The following is an 18,367-nucleotide window of genomic DNA, read 5'->3' as shown; positions in this document are numbered from 1 at the left end:
GTCACACATTTCGACCTGCACTAGACACACTAGAGACTGCTAGCAGCAACGGTCGCTAGACTTATCGGATCCGAACCGTCAAACCCAACGTCCATCCGTCCTTTTCCTTGTCCCGCCCGGCACATGATCGCCTGAATGGTAACGGCGACAGGGCCTTTTGCCAGGTTATCGAGGGAGGTTACAGCAATGGCCTGCTGGAACGGGTCTCGAGTGCCGCCCGACATGTGAGTTGTTATCGGTCCCTTGAAGAATACGCATAGCAAATGGATATCTGACTCCCATGTCTATCAGTCTATCTACAATATCATGACGCGGTTTGCAGCAATATTGGACTGCCAAGTCATCCCTCGCTTCTGATTCTTCTCGATATCAAGGCTGCCTCATCATCCCAATTTCAGCATACCCTGAGGCTGAATTCATCAACCAAGCCCAAAGCACTGAAAAGTGCCAAACAAAGCTGGGGAAATGTCTTGGAGGCGGGTGCTTAGTCCTGTTGTTTGCCACGAGCTGGGCGCTTGTTCGAGCGAAGCATCTGCGAACACCCCCGACAACCTAGCTCGCGCTTCTCATCCTCCCTCTCAGCATCAAATCGGAGCCCACCCTGCCGAGGGGAATACGCCCTCCCTCGCGGTCATCGCCCTCCAGAACTCCAAAAAGCTAGCACTGGCCTGCCCAATGGCGATAGCAACTGACCCCAAATTGCAACTCCCCGCATCCTGATGGCAACCACACCACAATCTCCAAATCCAATCAGATACCGACATCACCGGGCGCCATGTGACGCAAGATTGCATCTGGCAAGGGCGAATGCTCATCTCTCAGACTGGCTCGTCACTTTTCTCAGAGACGCGAGAGTTGACCGCTTGCTACCTCGCGTGCCTCGCTCCCTTCGCCGGGCCCCTCAGGCCTTCTCTTGCCTTCTCTGGTCTCTCTAGTTCGCTGCTCTGCCCTGATTTTCCATCGAGAATCGAGTATCGATGCCCCCCCCTCCTGGCCTCCTCAGTTGGGAATACCACCTGCCAGCTATTCAATGTTGCGCAGCCCTTCAGGAGACACGGGCAAATCATCGCGTCCGAACCATCGGCATACTTTCCCCTTCCCGTAGGACCGGCATTATGATGGCCAGGTACCCGTCCTGTTTGTTAGTCAGAAGCTCGGCTAGCTCACAGGAGCTCCAAAGAACATGGAGGGGAAGACGATGTCCATGAGCCACGAGCTCGTCGAGGCAGGCCATAAAAGAGCGGGTGACACGCCATGTTTGCCCGCAGTTCTCGAGCTTGGAAGCTTGAGTTCATAGACTGATTGCCCATGATGCCTCGTCACTCTCGTGCTGGCCTTGAGATGCCCAGACGCTCGTTCTTCGCCGTCTTTGCCTTGATTTCGTTCGTGCTGCTCGTCACCATCAGTCTCTCCCAGCTAGGCACTCGACAAGGTGCCACCCTCAAGTTTGAACGCAATGCCGACGGAGAGTGGCATGCCAAACCCAAGACGCGTGCCGCGGCGGGCGACAAGTACCTCCTTGGTGTTGGCAAGGCTGACATCACCGGCCCTGTCGTCGAGATTGGCTTTGCAGGGTACGCTGATCTGAGCCAGGTTGGAACCGGCTTGAGACAGCGGATCTACAGCCGTGCTTTCATTGTCGGGGATGTGAGCAAGCCGAGCGATCGCTTCGTCTATCTTGTGCTAGATACTCAGAGTGGTGACACGGCCGTTCGCAAGGGCATCCTCGAGGGTGTTGCAGCTCTTGGTTCGGGATACTCCGTGTATAACAAGAACAACGTTGCCGTGACCGGTACTCATAGCCACGCTGGCCCAGGAGCTTGGTTCAACTACCTCCTGCCGCAGGTCACTAGCTTAGGTTTTGACAAGCAGAGCTACCAGGCTATTGTTGACGGTGCAGTTCTCTCCATCAAGAGGGCACACGAGTCTCTACAAGAGGTACGCTGGTCATCTTCGAGAGACTCGCCAATTGACTAACATTCCTAGGGATACCTCGACGTCGGAACCACCGAAGTCACTGACGGCGCCATTAACCGCAGCTTATATGCCTACCTCAACAACCCCGCGGCAGAGAGGGTCAAGTACAGCGCCACCACTGACACGACACTGACCCTCCTCCGCTTCCAGCGCGCCTCTGATGGCAAGAACATGGGCGTCCTCACCTGGTACCCAACCCACGGCACGTCGATCTTGCAGAATAGCACGCACGTAGCGGGCGACAACAAGGGTGTCGCGGCGTATCTTCTCGAGAAGGACCTCGCGAGTGACGCGAGCGCCGCACCAGGCTTCGTAGCCGGCTTCAGCCAGGCGAATGTGGGTGATACCACGCCCAATGTACTCGGCGCCTACTGCGATGACGGTTCCGGCCAGCAGTGTAGTCTGGAGAACAGCACCTGTGCCGACGGCAAGAGCCAGTCGTGCCATGGTAGAGGCCCCGCGTTCCAAAAGTTGGATCTGGGTATCTCGAGCTGCTACGAGATTGGACGTCGTCAATACGCCGGTGCCAAGTCTGTCTATGTAAGTGATCAGCCTGATGCGGGATCCAACATGGCTAATGCTCCTTTTTAGAATGCTCTTGCTACGACTTCCACTCCTGTCACTGGCACCATCGTCAAGTCCTTCCACTTCTTCCAAGACATGTCCTACTTCAAATTTCCCCTCGCAGACGGCACCATCGGCCAAACCTGCCCTGCTGCGCTCGGCTACTCCTTCGCTGCGGGAACTTCGGACGGCCCCGGCGCCTTCGACTTCACCCAGGCCGACTCTGGCACCCCCGATGCCAACCCTCTCTGGGCAGTCGTCTCCGGTCTTCTCAGAACACCCAGCGCTGAGCAGGCTGCGTGTCAACAACCGAAGCCCGTGTTGCTAGACGTTGGTGAGATGAGCACCCCGTATGCTTGGAGCCCCAATATTGTAGACATTCAGATGCTTCGTGTTGGACAGCTGGTCATCGTCGTTGCTCCCGGTGAGGCTACGACAATGAGTGGGCGGAGATGGAAGGCTGCTGTCAAGGAGGCTGCGAAGAGTATTATTCCTAATGATCCTCTTGTTGTCCTTGGTGGTCCCGCCAATACCTATGCCGTAAGTTTTGCAAGCTTCCTTCTCTTGATAGTCACTGACAGTTTCCAGCACTACATCGCGACCCCCGAAGAGTACGCCATCCAACGCTACGAGGGTGCGTCGACCCTCTTCGGACCCAATACTCTTCCAGCCTACATCAACCTTACCGTCTCCAACATCGCCTACCTCTCCCCCTCTTCCACGTCCACACGCGCAGCGGGTCCCTCGCCTCCAGACAACCGAGCCAACTCCCTCTCCTTTATTACTGGCGTTGTCGTAGACGGTGCGCCAGCAGGCCGCTCCTTCGGACAGGCCATCGGACAACCGTCGGCGTCGTATACTCGCGGTGCGGTAGTCAATGCCACGTTCCAAGCCGCGAACCCGCGGAATAACCTTAGGCTCGAGGGCACGTACGCCGCGGTCGAGCAGCTACAGAGCGGAAAATGGGTGCAGATCAGGACCGACGCGGATTGGTTCCTTGTGTACACTTGGACAAGAACGAATTTCTTGCTCGGGTATAGCGAGGTTGTGATTAGTTGGGAGACTGGAACCAGTGATGGGGCTGGGCCGGGGACGTATCGCATCAAGTACTATGGTGATTCGAAGCCGTTAATTGGAAGTATCTCGACTTTTGAGGGAACAAGTGGAAATTTCACGTTAGTTTAGGGAAGGGTCATAGGGGTTGACGATAATTATGGATTATGACGGTTGGGTTTTCGTAGTGATGAATCGTAATGTCTTTTTCTCACGAATGCCTACTGCCTCATTTCTCCCAAATTTATGTTGACTCTTTTCAACGGCTTATCGAACAGCCAACCCATCCTGCACAATGTGGCAGTAACATCCGAGTACGTACTTCTTCATACATTCAGCAGGCGGCCTATCACCACTCAGCCTGCCTGCAATTGGAACCACGAGGGCTTCTCAAGGATAGGTACATAAGCACCTCCCACCCCTTCGCCCGAAATCATTCAACGAGCTACACTCTCCATCAGCATCCACCTCCCAGCCTGATTGCCCCAACTTCTTCTTTGGGAGTCTTCTACCAGCGTCTTTGTTTTTGGAGCCTGTCGACAATAACTGAATCACAGCGCTATCAAAACTTCATGCACAAGATATGGATCACGAGGAGTCCCAAGACTGCGATTCCTCGAGGAATGCAGACTTTTGTAAAGAGTGTTGGGACGCCATTATCTTCGACGATAGTGCCGACGAGTTTTTCGGGGGCACTAATCAGGCAGATGAGCCAACCCTGCGTCATTCTAGAGAGGGCGGCGATATAATTGCACTGGATTCTGAGCGCTGTTGGAATGACACACTACCCGACTTGCCTATGATGGCTAAGACCGCTGCGGATGGCTGCCGTATGTGTGGTTTCCTTCGGGAAGAGCTCATACGACAGAAAATGGGCCACGATGGCGACATTTTTATCATTGCAGGATACCTGTTTGGCGGACAAGGATATAAGTATGAGACCATCGACACAGATCCTGGCTTGGCCTTCTGGACATGCGAGGTCTATGTGGTCGGAACAGCAACCGATAATCCGGACGGGTCCAAAAGAATTACGTTTCTTACTTTTGATATTGAGTCAAGCGACAGTGAGTCCATTCGCCTTTCCTGCCATTGCTGGACTCTGACATGCATGTGAAAGAGGATTTGCACCAATGGCTTAGGGTGCACGCGAAGCCCGCCCCCGGACCATTGGATCCGGCCAGTGTTGAATGGCTCCAGGCACAGCTCCAAGAATGCGACTATCACTGTGACCTTGGAAAGCCAGAGGTGCCATTCTTACCCACCAGACTGATACATGTCGGTCATATTGAGGATGACGCACCTCGACTTGTCATCGTTGAAAACATGCTCGACTCTGGTGTGGTTGATGCTCTCCAATATGCGACACTGAGCTATTGTTGGGGATCCAAAGAAGACGCTCTCAAGCAGACAAAAACTACCAAAGACACCATTTTAACCCATCTACAAGGGATACCTCTTAGTTCCTTAAGTCCTATCGTACGGGACACCATCAAGGCCTGCAGGGCGCTCGGTATATCGTACCTCTGGGTTGATGCTTTGTGTGTCATTCAAGATGACAATGTAGACTGGGACCGAGAGAGTCAGATGATGGGACAGATCTACCATTCTTGTTATGTGACCATCTGCCCTCTCTCTTCACGATCTTGTCTCGAGGGCTATCTGGGACCAAGGCCGCAGGGGTTGGAAGTTGAATTTCAATCATCGCGCCACGAACATATTAAAGGCACCTACAGACTTATTCGCTCTCCTACGGACGCTGACGAATATGATGTACAAAACAAACCAGCGCTTGACAGGGACCTCGCACGATCTTCTTGGCATAACAGGGGCTGGACCTTTCAAGAGAGTATGCTTTCACCTCGCATGATATATTTCGGGTCAAACATGAGCCATTTTGTCTGCGAAAACATAGTAACATCTGAAAACGGAGATATCGACACCAATTCGATTTTCGGCCAACTGCAAGTTGCAATTCGGAGAGCTCTTGGAAAACCTTCCGAGCAGTCGGATCGCTCAGCGACTATCAAGATCGATGTGTACGGCAACTGGGAGTCTGTGCACGAGGTCGGTAGAAGGGCCTGGACATATCGCGAGGACATTCTGCCCGGACTTGCCGGTATCGCTAAGGCATTCGCAACACTTACGGGCGACACATATCTGGCAGGCTTATGGAAAGACGATCTACATATACAGCTGCTTTGGTACATGCTACGACCACCAGCCGGTGAATTGGCCTTAGTTGTGCACAGCTTGCAGCACACACATCCGTACGTCACGCCGTCATGGAGCTGGGCTTCACAAGAAGACTACCAGGAGGACTTGGTTGAAATATCAATGAGCATAGCTTATGATGATGAGATGGTGAAAGGAAATTGGGTGCGCTCATATTCTTCTAAGAGAATGCCTCGCCATAACAGGCCCGACTTTGCGCTGCTAGACTACCGCATGGATCTCCAAGGGAGCAACGTCTTTGGGGCTCTGACTGGAGGCTTCCTTCGACTAAAGGGTAAAATTTGCCCGTTTCCTTCGGACGTCACAAGGCAGGTCTCGACGCCCTATGATGACCGTCGTCTATCATACGGGCTATTTTCAGGCGGTATTGGGACTTGCATGCTTGACTGGGGCGTTAGCGAAACCATGGCACCAGCGCCAGAGAGTATGCGATTGATTTTGGTGTCGAGCTGCTGCTCGGCAACAGTGAACTGGGAAAACCTGAAGTATATGGCGAATTGTGACGACGAAGACTTTGACGACTGGATGCCGAGTGATGCGGAAGTTGGCGGCATGTCGTTTCCCAACGGCTATGAGGACATCGATGTGTGCCGATACTGCGCTGACCCAACGCAAAGCGTACTCGATATGGCCTTGTGATCCATCCGGCGGAAGAGCCTGGATCGTACGTGAGGGTTGGAGTCTTTCTTTTATTTGCACATAAGGGGGCTATGGATCTCTTCAAAGACGAGGCAGAGGAGATAAAACTTATTTAGTTTCACTGCTATCGTCATATACCTTCGAACATACTGTCACGATATCGTTCAGACTGTTAAACCTTCTTAGATATGAGGACGTCATTGTCAGATTCCCAAGACAAGAACCTGGCTTCGTTAGGGGAATATTGTTTGATCTTCGCACTTTCTCAAAAGACACCGATGAGGTGATGTCAAAGTCTGCGCGATCCTTTGGTCTTGCTAGCATATCTAGATAAGGTACCTAGGCCTACCTACTCCATTTGAATTGCCACTAAACCGGCATTACTGAGATTATTGGGTAATTGTGTAAATAGTCACCCAAAGGGTGAATATCAATGTTGATGAACCAAGATCATGTAATCCCTTTGGCGCTCAACTCATGAGTCGCCAGTTCATTCTTGGGAACTTGAGCGATTGCCTTATTCGTTGAATGCTGAGCAATGCGATATACGTACTATAAGAGTCTTGGAACTCTGTGTTTGCGAAAGAACTCGCAGCTCTCTGTATGTCTTTGGCACTTACATGCATCCTTTCCTCAGTTTTCTCTCATCTCTTGAGTCCTCGTACAAACAATCCTGCGAGCCACCAAGAGAAACATAGCCTGGGGCCAGAACGAGCATGCTTGGTCTTGGAAGTTGCGAGTGGCCGCAGGGCTTCCCAAGTTAGCACGCTCCCCTACCTCATGGATCGCGCGGCATGCTGGCAGTCCAAACAGAATCAGCTCTACTCAGCTTCTCACAGCCTGCCTAGCTGGCGTCCTTGTGCCGCCAGCCCTGTCTTGCCTGGAAGACGCTTGCTTCTTGAGAGAAAATACGCTAAGGTATCGGCGGCGAAGACCGAGATCGGCAATTATGCTACAGAAAGGGGGCTTCGTGGCCCGGTCAAAGTCGATTGCACGCGTGCTTTCCAACGTTGCAACGCGAGAACCCACTCCTCCTCCTACCTAGTCCCTTGCTCAGCACGTCACTCGCGGATAGACTAGAAGAGAGCTAGAAAAAAAGTTCCTACACTACGAAGCTTAACGTTCTCAGTTACTGAGAACATCAGTCGTGGCTATTTCAAATTGTCGGCGGCAGGCAGACTCACCATCGAAGAGTGGCTTATCTTTGTCTTGCACTTCAGCCGTACTGAGGCAGTTGCCTCAGATGGAGTTAGCTGTCTCTAGAAGGGGCTGAGGGTTGAGACAATCTGCAGGCTTTGGGGAAAAGCCCCGCGCTTCGTGGAAATTGACCACCGATAGGACCACCGACGGTTTGCCTGGTGAGTGACGCCTAAGACAGAGCCAATTCTGGACCATCAACTAGGTAATGGAATGGACCATGCAGGATCCATGCTGTTCCTCGTTGATGAACACCATGGGTGCGGATACCTAACAGCGTGTGAGCAGATTCACAAGCACGCTATACACGTGGCGTCGAGAGCGTCAATACCCTGGCCGATTGAAGGCGGGAATATCTGCCCCCCTTGCCGTAGGGAGCAATGGGCGACCATGTTTCAGTCACGAGGCTGATGAAGAGCAACTCCTCTTTGAGAAGTTACTTATGACCTGAAAGCCCCCAGTGAATTTGCACCTGGTTTGATGCTTCTTCTCCCCTTTTGACGCTCTGCGCGGAGTAGGTGTCGAGTCCACTGCCCCGAAACCCAGCCCCTGTCCAATTTCTACTTGTAACCAAGGTTCAAACCTTATTCCTGCTGACAGGTCTCTCCCGGCAACAAGCCAGGCCGCCGCCGAACGAACGGAAACATGCGGGCCTCCTTCGAACAAAATGCCTATCGATACCTGATCTGCAGTCTGCTTCTGCTGCTCAGCGGCTTCCGCCAAGCGCACGCTACGTATTACCTCAACCAGGCCGACGGGTACGATTCACTGCCGTCATGTGCCGAGCCGCCCATCAGCTCGATTGTCCGGGACATGGTGGCGGGGTGCGGTGACGGCGGGAAGACGACGTCGTATAGTTGCTTCTGCACGGCGAGTTCCGACAGGTTTAGGGAGATTATTGCGACGTCGGTTGCGAAGAATTGCGGACGGTCTGGGGTCGAGGTTGAGAGCGCGACGAGCGTGTTTGACGCGTATTGTCAGATGGAAAAGACTGACAAAGTCACTACTTGTGAGTGCTGCCCTGATTCGATCATCGATTTGGTGTGACTCCATGCTGATGTGAAGATATTCAAGCTGCAACTGAAGTGACCTCAACATCTGCAACTGCGACCTCGGCGGTGGACACCGCGTCTGCTTCACTAGTTGGCTCTGGTGGCCTCACGAGTGTTGCGTCACCGACGTCGTCTTCATCACCGGCTACCTCAAACTCCACCAACTCTGGCATATCCACCGGTGCGATTGTTGCCGTGAGCGCTTGTACTTCTCTCGTGGCTGTTGCCCTGTGTGCTGCAGCCTTCTTCTTGTGGCGCCGGCGACAGAAGCGCTTGCGACCTGGCCGGGATGCGCATGGCCCTGTTTACGAAGTCAATCATCCGGGCGAATTGGATGGGAGTCAAGAAGCATCTCATGGCGCGGGGGAGTACTATGCCAAGCCGGAGTTGGAAGCCAGGAGCGCTGTGAGGGAGATGCATATTGAGCCAAAAGCTAGGAGGCATCAGTTGGCTGAGCTACAGTGATGTGCGTGTTGATGTCTGGAGCTTGAGTGAGTAAATGGTCACCAACGCAACTCCACCTGATTATTTCTAAGTATACCCGAGTAGACTCGAGCAAAAGTCACTCACATGGTATTGTAAAATTCACTTGGTGCATTGAACTTGACCTGGTAGACTTGTGGCCGAATTCACACAAGGGCGCTTTGAAGACATCATTACATTATTAGACAAGCTACTCTACAATTACTTTAACGTGATTAGACAGCGAATCCACCAGAGTTCTTCTGTCTCGGCTCGCCAGCTGCCTCGAACGTGCCGTTCGGCAGCAGCCTCACACCCTGCGCTGTGCTACCGCCGGGTGCAGCCCAGGTGACATTCGTGCCCAAGCTCGCAAGGTAGCTCGTGGTGCTGTTGTCGTAAGCGTACTCGAAAGCAGCCGTGTTGGGGGTCAGCTGGTCGTGGAAGCGAGGCTCGGCGAGGGCTTGCGACACGGTCAGGTTCCTGTCGAGAACGTTGTGGATGTTCTGGATAGTGGCGGTGATGATGCGGCTGCCGCCGGCCGAGCCGATAACGAAGTAGAGCTTACCGTCGGGGTGCTCGACAATGACGGGGGAGATGGAGGAGAGGGGACGCTTGCCGGGACGGACGTAGTTGGCCGGGCTGGGGACGAAGCCGAAGGCGTTGCTGGAGCCGGGAATACTGAAGTCGTTCATCTCGTCGTTCATGATGACGCCCGTCTCGGGGACCATGAGCTGGGAGCCGAAGAGGAGGTTTACAGTCGTGGTGAGGGAGATGGCCATGCCGCTGGCGTCGGCGACGGCGATGTGCGAGGTTCCCGGGGTCTCGAGGGACTCAATGCCCTCTGGGTTGTAGTAGGACACGTTATATGTGCGGAAGTCGGAGATCTTGGAGCGGATTTCGGCGCCGACCTCGGGGGAGATCATGCTCTTGGTGTAGGCCGAGAGACCGTCGACAAAGGACGGGTCGCCGAGCTCGGTGCGCTGGCCGTAGGCGAAGCGCATGGACTCGTCCAGTCTGTGGACGGTGTTGTTCCGCGAGGCCGGGTCGCCGAACCCTTCGTATCCGCTGACGATGTTGAGAGCGCTGAGGGCGACGATGCCGCCGGAGGGGGCATTGCAGGCCGTGAGCTTGTAGCCCCTGTACGAGATCTGCGCGGGCTCTCTGATGGCGACGGTGTAGTTCTTGAGGTCGGCCATGGTCATGGTGCCGTTGGACTTTGACAATGCGGCAATGGTCGCATTGGCGATGGCACCGGTGTAGAAGGCGTTGACGCCCTCCTTTGCGATGACCTCAAGCGTGTCGGCGTAGCGCTTGCGCGTGATCGTCTCATTGAGCTTGAGGAGGGTGCCGTGCGGCGCAAAGTCGATGGCCCATGACGGATCATCGGTCAGGAAGTTGCCATTGGGGGTGACTGACTTCATGTATCTGACCAAGTCCTCGTTGACGCGCCAGCCATAGCGGGCGACCTTGACCGCAGGCTCGACTACCTTTGACCAAGGCAGCTTGCCGTACTTCTTGTGCAAATGCTCGAGGCCGCGGAGCTCACCAGGGACACCGCTGAGAAAATCGCCAGGTCAGTCTTGGTGTCGCTTGTTTGCCCTGTCGCAGAGATTCAGCTTACCTAGCGAGACCTCCATACAAGCTGGCTCTCGTGTTGTTCGTGTACATGTTCTCGTAGGCGGCGGCCGGGGCCGTCTCTCTGAAGTCAATGAACTCGTAGGTGCCATTGCTCGACCTCACGAGCATGAAACCGCCGCCGCCGATGCCGCTGTGGTACATGCCAACGACACCGACACAGAGGACGGTGCCGACCGTCGCGTCGGCAGCATTTCCGCCCTTCTTGAGGAGCTCAGTACCGATCTTGCTGCAGATGTCGGACTCTGAGGCGACGGCACCCAGCTTCGGGGTCGTGCTGTGGCTCGGGGCCGCGAGGGTGGACTGGATGGTGATGCCGAGCAGGAGCTGCGCGAGGGCAGCGGAAGTCAGGGAGAACTTCATGATGAGCCGACAGGGATTTCAAACAAGCTTCGCAAGGTGTCTTGTCTAATTCACAGCTCGTCGAGAAGGAACAGCACGGTGTGACTAGAGGTCCTAAGGGAAAGCAAGCGGCAGTATTGGAACCAAGAACGGCCTGGCAGAACCGAGAGAAACAGGAAACCATCAAGCTAGCCACGAGAAGAAGCTGCCAACGTTTAATATGAACGGAAAACTTCACGCTCTATGGCGCAATCGAGCAGACTCGCCGACTTCGCCCACAAACCAAGGAGGTTACGGATCCGACAGGTTGGGGGGAACGTGGAAAAGGCTCATGGCTTCATTTCGGTAGCCTGCAGATCACCAACGGCAGCCGCTGTACCCTATCGCAATCGTTGGTAATGTCAGATGTGCCCCGTTTCCGTAGATAGGGAAAACCCGATTGCGGAATCGAAAGATGCTGTGTCAAATCGTCCCACGTTCTATCTAGCTTCCCCGCGTGTGTGCCTGTCCGCCTCGCCGTTCAGCAGCAGGGCCCGGCCCGGTTCGTGACGTCGAGCTTCAAAGTTCGGTGAGCTACCAAGGTGTTACTGCAAAGCATCAGCAACCTCTGGAGTCCTGGACTCTGTACCTAGCCACTAGCGCGGGCAGTCTGCAGGAAACCTGCATGGAAGCCAACATGGAGCCAAGAAACAGCGAGTCAAGTGCGTGAGTGGCTGGGATTCGGCGTGCAAACAGTAAGTCAGAACTGTCAGTATCCAAGTCTTCATTGGTTATCTGAGGGGGAAGACCGAGAGAGGGAAATGTTTTGGAGAAATATCGAGCGAAATGCCGGGGGGAATCCACTCCGCAAACAATCGGGCGGGGTTCACCTGAGTTCTCCTGCCAATTCCGGATAGCTCACGGCAACCCCGGTATCGCCGGGAGGAGGCATCCCAGTTCACCGTGGGTCGGATGGGACAGGTACGCGGCGCGCCAAGATAACGAAGCTTACAGTTTATCATTGCTTGAGCTGTCAAGTTGTTGGTTGCACGCGCGGTTCCATAGATTATTACTATATTTCGATTGTTGTCATTTCATGTACTTTAGTATCTATAACTGTACTTATCTATGTGCTCCTCATACGATGATGGAACCAATGACTTTGCCATACTCAACTCTCTAGCAAATGCCAATCTTGAGTAGCAGGCTAACAAACAATTCAACACCCCATTAACCTCACAGCTGAAGCTTTTGAGATTGAGTCTGAATGTTTTCATCACTTTCGTAGTAACATAAGCTAGATTTAACTTAATCTGAACCATGATTTACCGCCATTAAGTCGACCCACCCCCTTTTAGCCACCCCCCCCTTTTAGCCACCCTATTTCTCTATCCTAGCTACTATATTAAAACCCTACCTACGATTTTTAAACTACTATAATAATTACAAAAATCGTCTAAATATAATTCTTTTTTATATACTTATTTATTAATATATAATAGTCTCGTATACTAAAAATAAAGTTATTTAGGCTCTTAAGGCTATTAAAAGAGGTCTCTTAGTTAATTAGGCCTCGATTAAGTTCGGAGTTCTAAAGTTAACTTTTTATAATTATAAAAGAGGCTATTAAATAAGGGTAATAATATTTATAAACCTCTAGAGGCTTTTTTTATAATAAGAAAACTAGCTAGCTTAGTAAGTTCGTATTTAGTATAATTTAGGTATTATACTAACTTATAAATAGCTTATAAAATTTACTAAGTAAATTCTAAGATCCTAGGGGGATATAAATCCTTTTAAAAAGAGATAAATAGACGCTTTCTTAAAGAGGAACTTATTAATTAAGGTTTAGAGAAGTCGTATTATTAATTCGAGGCGTTTAAATAGGGTTATTATTAATATAATTAAGTTATAGTTTAGATTACTTAATATATTAAAGATTAATAATATTAAATAAGTTAATAAGTATAATATAAATAAGACTAATATCTTAGAGAGTAAGGGATTTAATAGCCTAGTTTTAAATAAGGTAGAGACTATAGTAATATAAAAAAAAGAGCTTAGTTTACGTATTTAAGTATTTATAATTAAGTATATCTCTATTAATAGTTAAGCTATTAAACTACTAATTATATATAAAGGAAAGTTAGTATAATAGTAGTAGTTTCTATTTAAACTTAACCCTTATACTAGTTAGGAGTTTATAATAATAAATAATAGCTAGACGACCGATAAGACTACCCTTAAGTAGTTAAAAATAGTATTCTTATTATAGATTAAGACCCCCCCTTTGAGGGGGCTTAGTATATTTAATAAGCCTTAACTATTAGTTCTAAATAGCTATAGGAGTTATATAATAATAGAATTTATATAAAAATACTATAAAAATAACGTTTACTTATTATTCTTATTACTATATACTTCTTATATCTTTTAGCTATTAAATATAGCTATTTTTAAACTTATTAAGTCTAAGTATAAGAAGGAGCTTAATAAGGAGGATATAGTAAATAATTTTATTATCGTTAGAAAGCGGTATTTCTTAAGCTATTATTAAAAAGCTTGTTTAGTTAGTTTAACGTTATTAAATATACGAAGTAGGTAGAAAGTAACTAGACTATATCCCCCTAATATAACTAGACTACTTATTAATTTAATAATCCTATTTAACTTAATTATATTAACTAAAAAGACCGTAAATACTAAGTAAGTAATTAATAATATTAAAAAAGCTATTAACTAGGTATTAATAGCGTCTATTATTAACTAGTTAATACTTAGGAAGGCTAGCGAGCTCTATAATTAGTTAAAGTTATTTATAAAGCTTAGTTTAGATTATAATATTTAATAATTACTATTTAAAAAGGTAAAAAAGGTATTTAGTAAATAAGCTTATTATTTAGTAATATTTTAGTACTATATTCGAGTTTTAAAAGCTAAAGTTAACTAATTAAGGCTATAGAAAAAGAAGAGTATATTAATAGACCTAAATATTAAGTTCGTAAATATTTGGGATATATAGAGAGCTTAAGAGGACTTTAGCAATCGTTTAGTTAGTCCTAGTTAACTTATAGGGGTCGAATTACTTAGGGAGAATAATAACTATATTATTATAGTAGTAGAAGATAGTTAATTAATTAAGTATAGTTAGTAGCGATGTTTTAATACTATATTTTGATAGGGTGGCTAAAAGGGGGGGGTAGCTAAAAGGGGGTGGGTCGACTTACTATTTGTAATCGCGATATATAGGTGAACGGACTCCACATAAGTTCTGAGAAACCCGCATTTGAAGTTTACTAAGAATTTAGTATCTATTAGCCGCACGTGTGTAACGAAACTACGCGGCTGTAACGGTAAAATTGTCTCTAAATATCCTGGTAGAGTAGGTCGCTCTGCAAGCAAATCTTAGTGACATGCTCCTCTGACTGATCGAACGACCTAGTGCGCCCTTATCCTATGAGCTGCCTCACATCCCAGCACTCTGTGGTTCTACCACCCAATACCACCGGTGATCACAAGCTTTCCGAACTTGGGATGATGACGGGGCAATTATGCTCACCCAAATGAAGACAATGTCCGCTGAATGTGACCTAAAGGAGGCCCCGCATTGCCCTAAATGAGTATTTTGGGAAACTTGCAGAGATTCTGACTTAAGTATGACGATTAGATGTTTTTGAAAACAGTACATGGCTAAACGAGACCAATTATTTACTCTGCAGGAAGGGCATGATTGTGGGGGGAGTTAAGGTTAGGTCCGCATATTAACTGTCTCCCAGCGGACCCATTTGGAAGCTGTTGGCTAGCACGTCAAACCAGGATGGGGTCGCGTAAGAGAAGATACAGGTATTGCTTCGCTTAAAGCTCTCAAGTCAGAATAGAACAATATCGAGTTGATTGTTTGAGAAGAGTCTTTGGTAAAGATTACGTATCGGAATCGGAGAAGCCCGTCGTTGAAGCTGTGCTTCCTGGCCAGACTTGCAGATCCTGATCATTTTGCCTTCGCGCATTCATAAACTTCTCAGTATGGGACCCGAGATCCTTAGGGTGCTCTTGGGGTCTCCCTGAGATTTGAACTCAAGCCAGTCTTTGGACGAAAATCGACTCTCCTCTATCCCAGGTACCGAAGCAGTGGGTGACGTCGAAGTTGAAACTTGTTGAGAAGCAGAGCGGTTTTCGAGTTGGTTTTGACATTGAAAATTTCTCGGTACTTAGTAGTTAAGTTTGTCGGGAGTATTTACTAGTACTAATAGTGACAAAGATATAACTAGACGAGACGAACCTGATTGTCATTGAACCAGGATATCCTACATCAAAGGAGCATACTGCAGGTGACTGGCTTACGGCTACAATCATGAGTCAGCAATTCTTACACAAAACTATACAGGCGATCTAATATCTTTACAACTTAGACCGACGTATGCTACGGAGATATTGCAGCGAATCTAGGTAAGTTGACTCGAGAGCTATCAGGAACTTCGACGTATACCAGTAATTACTATATTTCAAGATAAACTGCAGTGGACAACCCATATAATTTGAAGGTTCTTCGTTTGAATATCTACATATCTCGGAAACAATTATGTGTGCTCCGTTGAGTTCATTCCAAAAGCTAGTTGAACGACTAAATATATTCAATGTTGAAATACATCACCAGTCCTAGCCTCAAGCCATGGCTGAAGGCCCAAACACATTCTCAAGCCTTGACACACTCGACAACTTGTAATTTCTTATCCATACCATGCACCTTTACCATTCTCAGTCCCGCACGGGTGATGACGTCATTAAAAGCAGTGGCCGTTCTCTCCTTGCCAGCAATATTCAACATCGTAAAGTCTAGCATGCATTCTGTAATCGGAGGCGGATTAGGTATGACGTTGTCGGCAATGAGAAGCCTGCTATCGGATGCCATGGCCTCAGCGATGTGTATTAGTATGTTGACACAAGTCTCATCGCCATAATTATGTAGGCATCGACGTATCCAATAAACCAGAGCGTCTGTGAGAAGCCATGAGTCAAGGTTTCTGTGAGTTTGGACAGGATAATGAAGTACTGACGCTTGATAGGCTGCCTCGTATGAAAATCGTGGATTTGTAACTTGGCATCTTTCAGCCACGGATCGTTCATTGCGGCTACATGATTAAGCACATCCTCTCTATCCTCGAGAACGACGCGTTCCGTTGGGATGAATGAGTTTTCCTGCAATATGGCCTTGGTGACGTGGCCATTTCCGGCGCCAACGTCCACAAGTACTGCCCGTTGCTCGTCCATGTTTCGGATTTTCTCCTTGATCCAACTGAAGTTGTACGAGCCGGTGAAAGGGGCCGCATATTGTGCCATTTGCATGGCTTTCTGGAATTGGTCCCTTCTCTTTGGTTCTTGGTAGTAAACTTCGTACGGCGTCATCTCTGGCTGGCCAAATCCAAAGGCCAGTGGTGTTCGGATCTCAGAATCTGGCTCTCGGCGGCCGTACTTCGCGAAGTATTCCGGCATTTTCACGGAAGGCACAATAGTTCCCTCATACCTAGACCCCTTTTAGCACTGAAAGAACATGACTCAGATAAGGTCTACGTGAGTTCTTACCAGAAACTAAACACGACTGTATCCGGCAAGCCTGGAAGATAGCGTTTGGAGATCTCGGTATGTGCCAACTCCTCTTCACCTACTTGTATCAGTACTCCATGCGCAATCAGATGCCATGCAATCCGTTCTTCAATGTCATTAGCATCGGTATGCCGCGCAAAACGGAGCCCTTGGTTTTCACTTACGAACCAAAGACTTGTCAGCGTTGAGCTTCTTGGAAAGCTCTTCATACGAGATAGTTCCACTTGGAGGAATTGCTTCAAACGCGTTCCAATCAATAAAAAGCTTCATGGCAACGAACTCGCCGAAGCCATTGACCCTTGTAGTCCAGTCGGGCATATCAGGCCGGGCAGCAGCGATGACCCGTTCCGCAATTTGTGTAATCTTTTCATTCATCTCAGATTGCTTTAATGGGGATTCAATGAGAGCAGAAAGCTTTCCGACAAGGTCGTAAAGCAGCTCAGTGATGGAAGACATCTCTGGAATGTTGATATTCTAAGAGTGAGCAATAGGGTAGCGATCCTAGGTAGCATGTCTGACGGCTCATACTGCTGAGTGCGCACTGGCTTTATACAACCCAAGTGAGTTGATATAGAGTTCTCTGCATCTTATGAATCAAACAAAATGATGGTGTGTGGCTCCCGCGTCTTCGTGCTTCTCGCGTTTACGAGAGGAAGCCCCCGGCGAGTCCGAAACCGATGGGGCGCAACAGATGAACTCAGTATAACACGAAGTGGGTGTCCATACTGAAGTGCATATCTCCGAACCAAGTCAGGATCTCATTGCCGGGTTCATGGGCGTTCGATATCGAGAGCAGCATCACAGCAATGATGGGGGCGTACGTTCTTCTCTCGACATGTGGTCTCGATAGTGTAGAAGTTCATAACTTCCGTGGCAACTTACAGAACTGTCCCTTCGCACTTCCTCATACGCCGCAATCTAAAATCACACGCTTTACTTCTATTACGAATACACTATAATTAGAGTCATGATGAATGATCAACCGGAAGAAATCAATCATGTAGAGGACTTAAAAATACTATACACGTCTAGTGTGACTCATGGTAACGGTGAAGCACGCTTGTAATATGTCATGTCAGTGATCCCGCCACATTTGCGACTTTAACGATCTGAACATGAGTGATAAAGTAGCATAATTGGCTTGTTCAATCTCCATTCTCAATGCCTCAACTGCGAAGGTATCCATAAGTTACTATACAGAAACGAACACAATAATCACCCAAAATTCCACTCACTACTGCATCGGAGGTTAATAGGAGTTTAGAAAGGGGATTGCGTATACTAAGCTCAGATATTAAATTAGACGAAGTATAACTATTAGTATCCCTATTATAGGGTAGTTAGTTCGAACCGTAGTTAACAAAGAGATTAATTAAACTATATAAATATTTACGTAAGTATAAGAAGGAGGTTCTAACTATAAGTTAGGCTAGTTATAATAATTATAAATAGGGCCCTTAATTAGCCCCTACGTAGTCGGCTATATACCGCGGTTAAATTAAACTTTTAATCCGATATTAACTTTTTTCTTTTTATTAATTTAACTATTATAATTAGAAATATAATTTAACCTCGGGCCCGTTTATTAAGTTATCTCTTTTTCCCCCTTTTTTTTACTCTTTTTATATAAC

At 48.7% G+C, this 18,367-nt stretch overlaps 6 protein-coding genes across 6 annotated transcripts; 4 read left to right on the top strand and 2 right to left on the bottom strand.

The window, feature by feature from the left end:
* Positions 1 to 1,308: 1,308 nt before the first annotated feature.
* Positions 1,309 to 6,468, top strand: CLUP02_00172 (neutral/alkaline non-lysosomal ceramidase; the record flags this gene model as incomplete). Its single annotated transcript, XM_049279224.1, has 8 exons — positions 1,309 to 1,938; positions 1,987 to 2,517; positions 2,569 to 3,716; positions 3,873 to 3,994; positions 4,152 to 4,661; positions 4,715 to 5,107; positions 5,384 to 5,443; positions 5,510 to 6,468. 8 exons carry the CDS (start codon positions 1,309 to 1,311, stop codon positions 6,466 to 6,468), a joined length of 4,353 nt encoding a protein of 1,450 aa, XP_049135181.1.
* A 603-nt stretch (positions 6,469 to 7,071) lies between these two features.
* Positions 7,072 to 7,731, top strand: CLUP02_00171 (uncharacterized protein; the record flags this gene model as incomplete). Its single annotated transcript, XM_049279223.1, has 2 exons — positions 7,072 to 7,528; positions 7,643 to 7,731. 2 exons carry the CDS (start codon positions 7,072 to 7,074, stop codon positions 7,729 to 7,731), a joined length of 546 nt encoding a protein of 181 aa, XP_049135180.1.
* A 579-nt stretch (positions 7,732 to 8,310) lies between these two features.
* On the top strand, positions 8,311 to 9,182 carry CLUP02_00170 (uncharacterized protein; the record flags this gene model as incomplete). The annotated part of the gene is made up of 2 exons (XM_049279222.1): positions 8,311 to 8,674; positions 8,740 to 9,182. 2 exons carry the CDS (start codon positions 8,311 to 8,313, stop codon positions 9,180 to 9,182), a joined length of 807 nt encoding a protein of 268 aa, XP_049135179.1.
* Positions 9,183 to 9,415: 233 nt separating this feature from the next.
* CLUP02_00169 (gamma-glutamyltranspeptidase) lies at positions 9,416 to 11,177 on the bottom strand (the record flags this gene model as incomplete). The annotated part of the gene is made up of 2 exons (XM_049279221.1): positions 9,416 to 10,736; positions 10,801 to 11,177. The coding sequence occupies 2 exons, from the start codon at positions 11,175 to 11,177 to the stop codon at positions 9,416 to 9,418; spliced, it is 1,698 nt and encodes a 565-aa protein (XP_049135178.1).
* A 222-nt stretch (positions 11,178 to 11,399) lies between these two features.
* On the top strand, positions 11,400 to 14,702 carry CLUP02_00168 (uncharacterized protein; the record flags this gene model as incomplete). Its single annotated transcript, XM_049279220.1, has 5 exons — positions 11,400 to 11,547; positions 11,681 to 11,861; positions 11,900 to 11,958; positions 12,053 to 12,175; positions 14,578 to 14,702. The coding sequence occupies 5 exons, from the start codon at positions 11,400 to 11,402 to the stop codon at positions 14,700 to 14,702; spliced, it is 636 nt and encodes a 211-aa protein (XP_049135177.1).
* Positions 14,703 to 14,896: 194 nt separating this feature from the next.
* Positions 14,897 to 17,192, bottom strand: CLUP02_00167 (O-methyltransferase; the record flags this gene model as incomplete). The annotated part of the gene is made up of 8 exons (XM_049279219.1): positions 14,897 to 14,984; positions 15,061 to 15,196; positions 15,257 to 15,285; positions 15,415 to 15,478; positions 15,843 to 16,047; positions 16,077 to 16,656; positions 16,716 to 16,842; positions 16,901 to 17,192. The coding sequence occupies 8 exons, from the start codon at positions 17,190 to 17,192 to the stop codon at positions 14,897 to 14,899; spliced, it is 1,521 nt and encodes a 506-aa protein (XP_049135176.1).
* Positions 17,193 to 18,367: the final 1,175 nt, after the last annotated feature.

This window comes from Colletotrichum lupini, chromosome 1 (assembly GCF_023278565.1).
Source record: "Colletotrichum lupini chromosome 1, complete sequence".
NCBI lineage: Eukaryota > Fungi > Ascomycota > Sordariomycetes > Glomerellales > Glomerellaceae > Colletotrichum > Colletotrichum lupini.
Note: the sequence above shows the minus strand (reverse complement) of the source record. Positions and strands in the feature narration are given on the sequence as shown.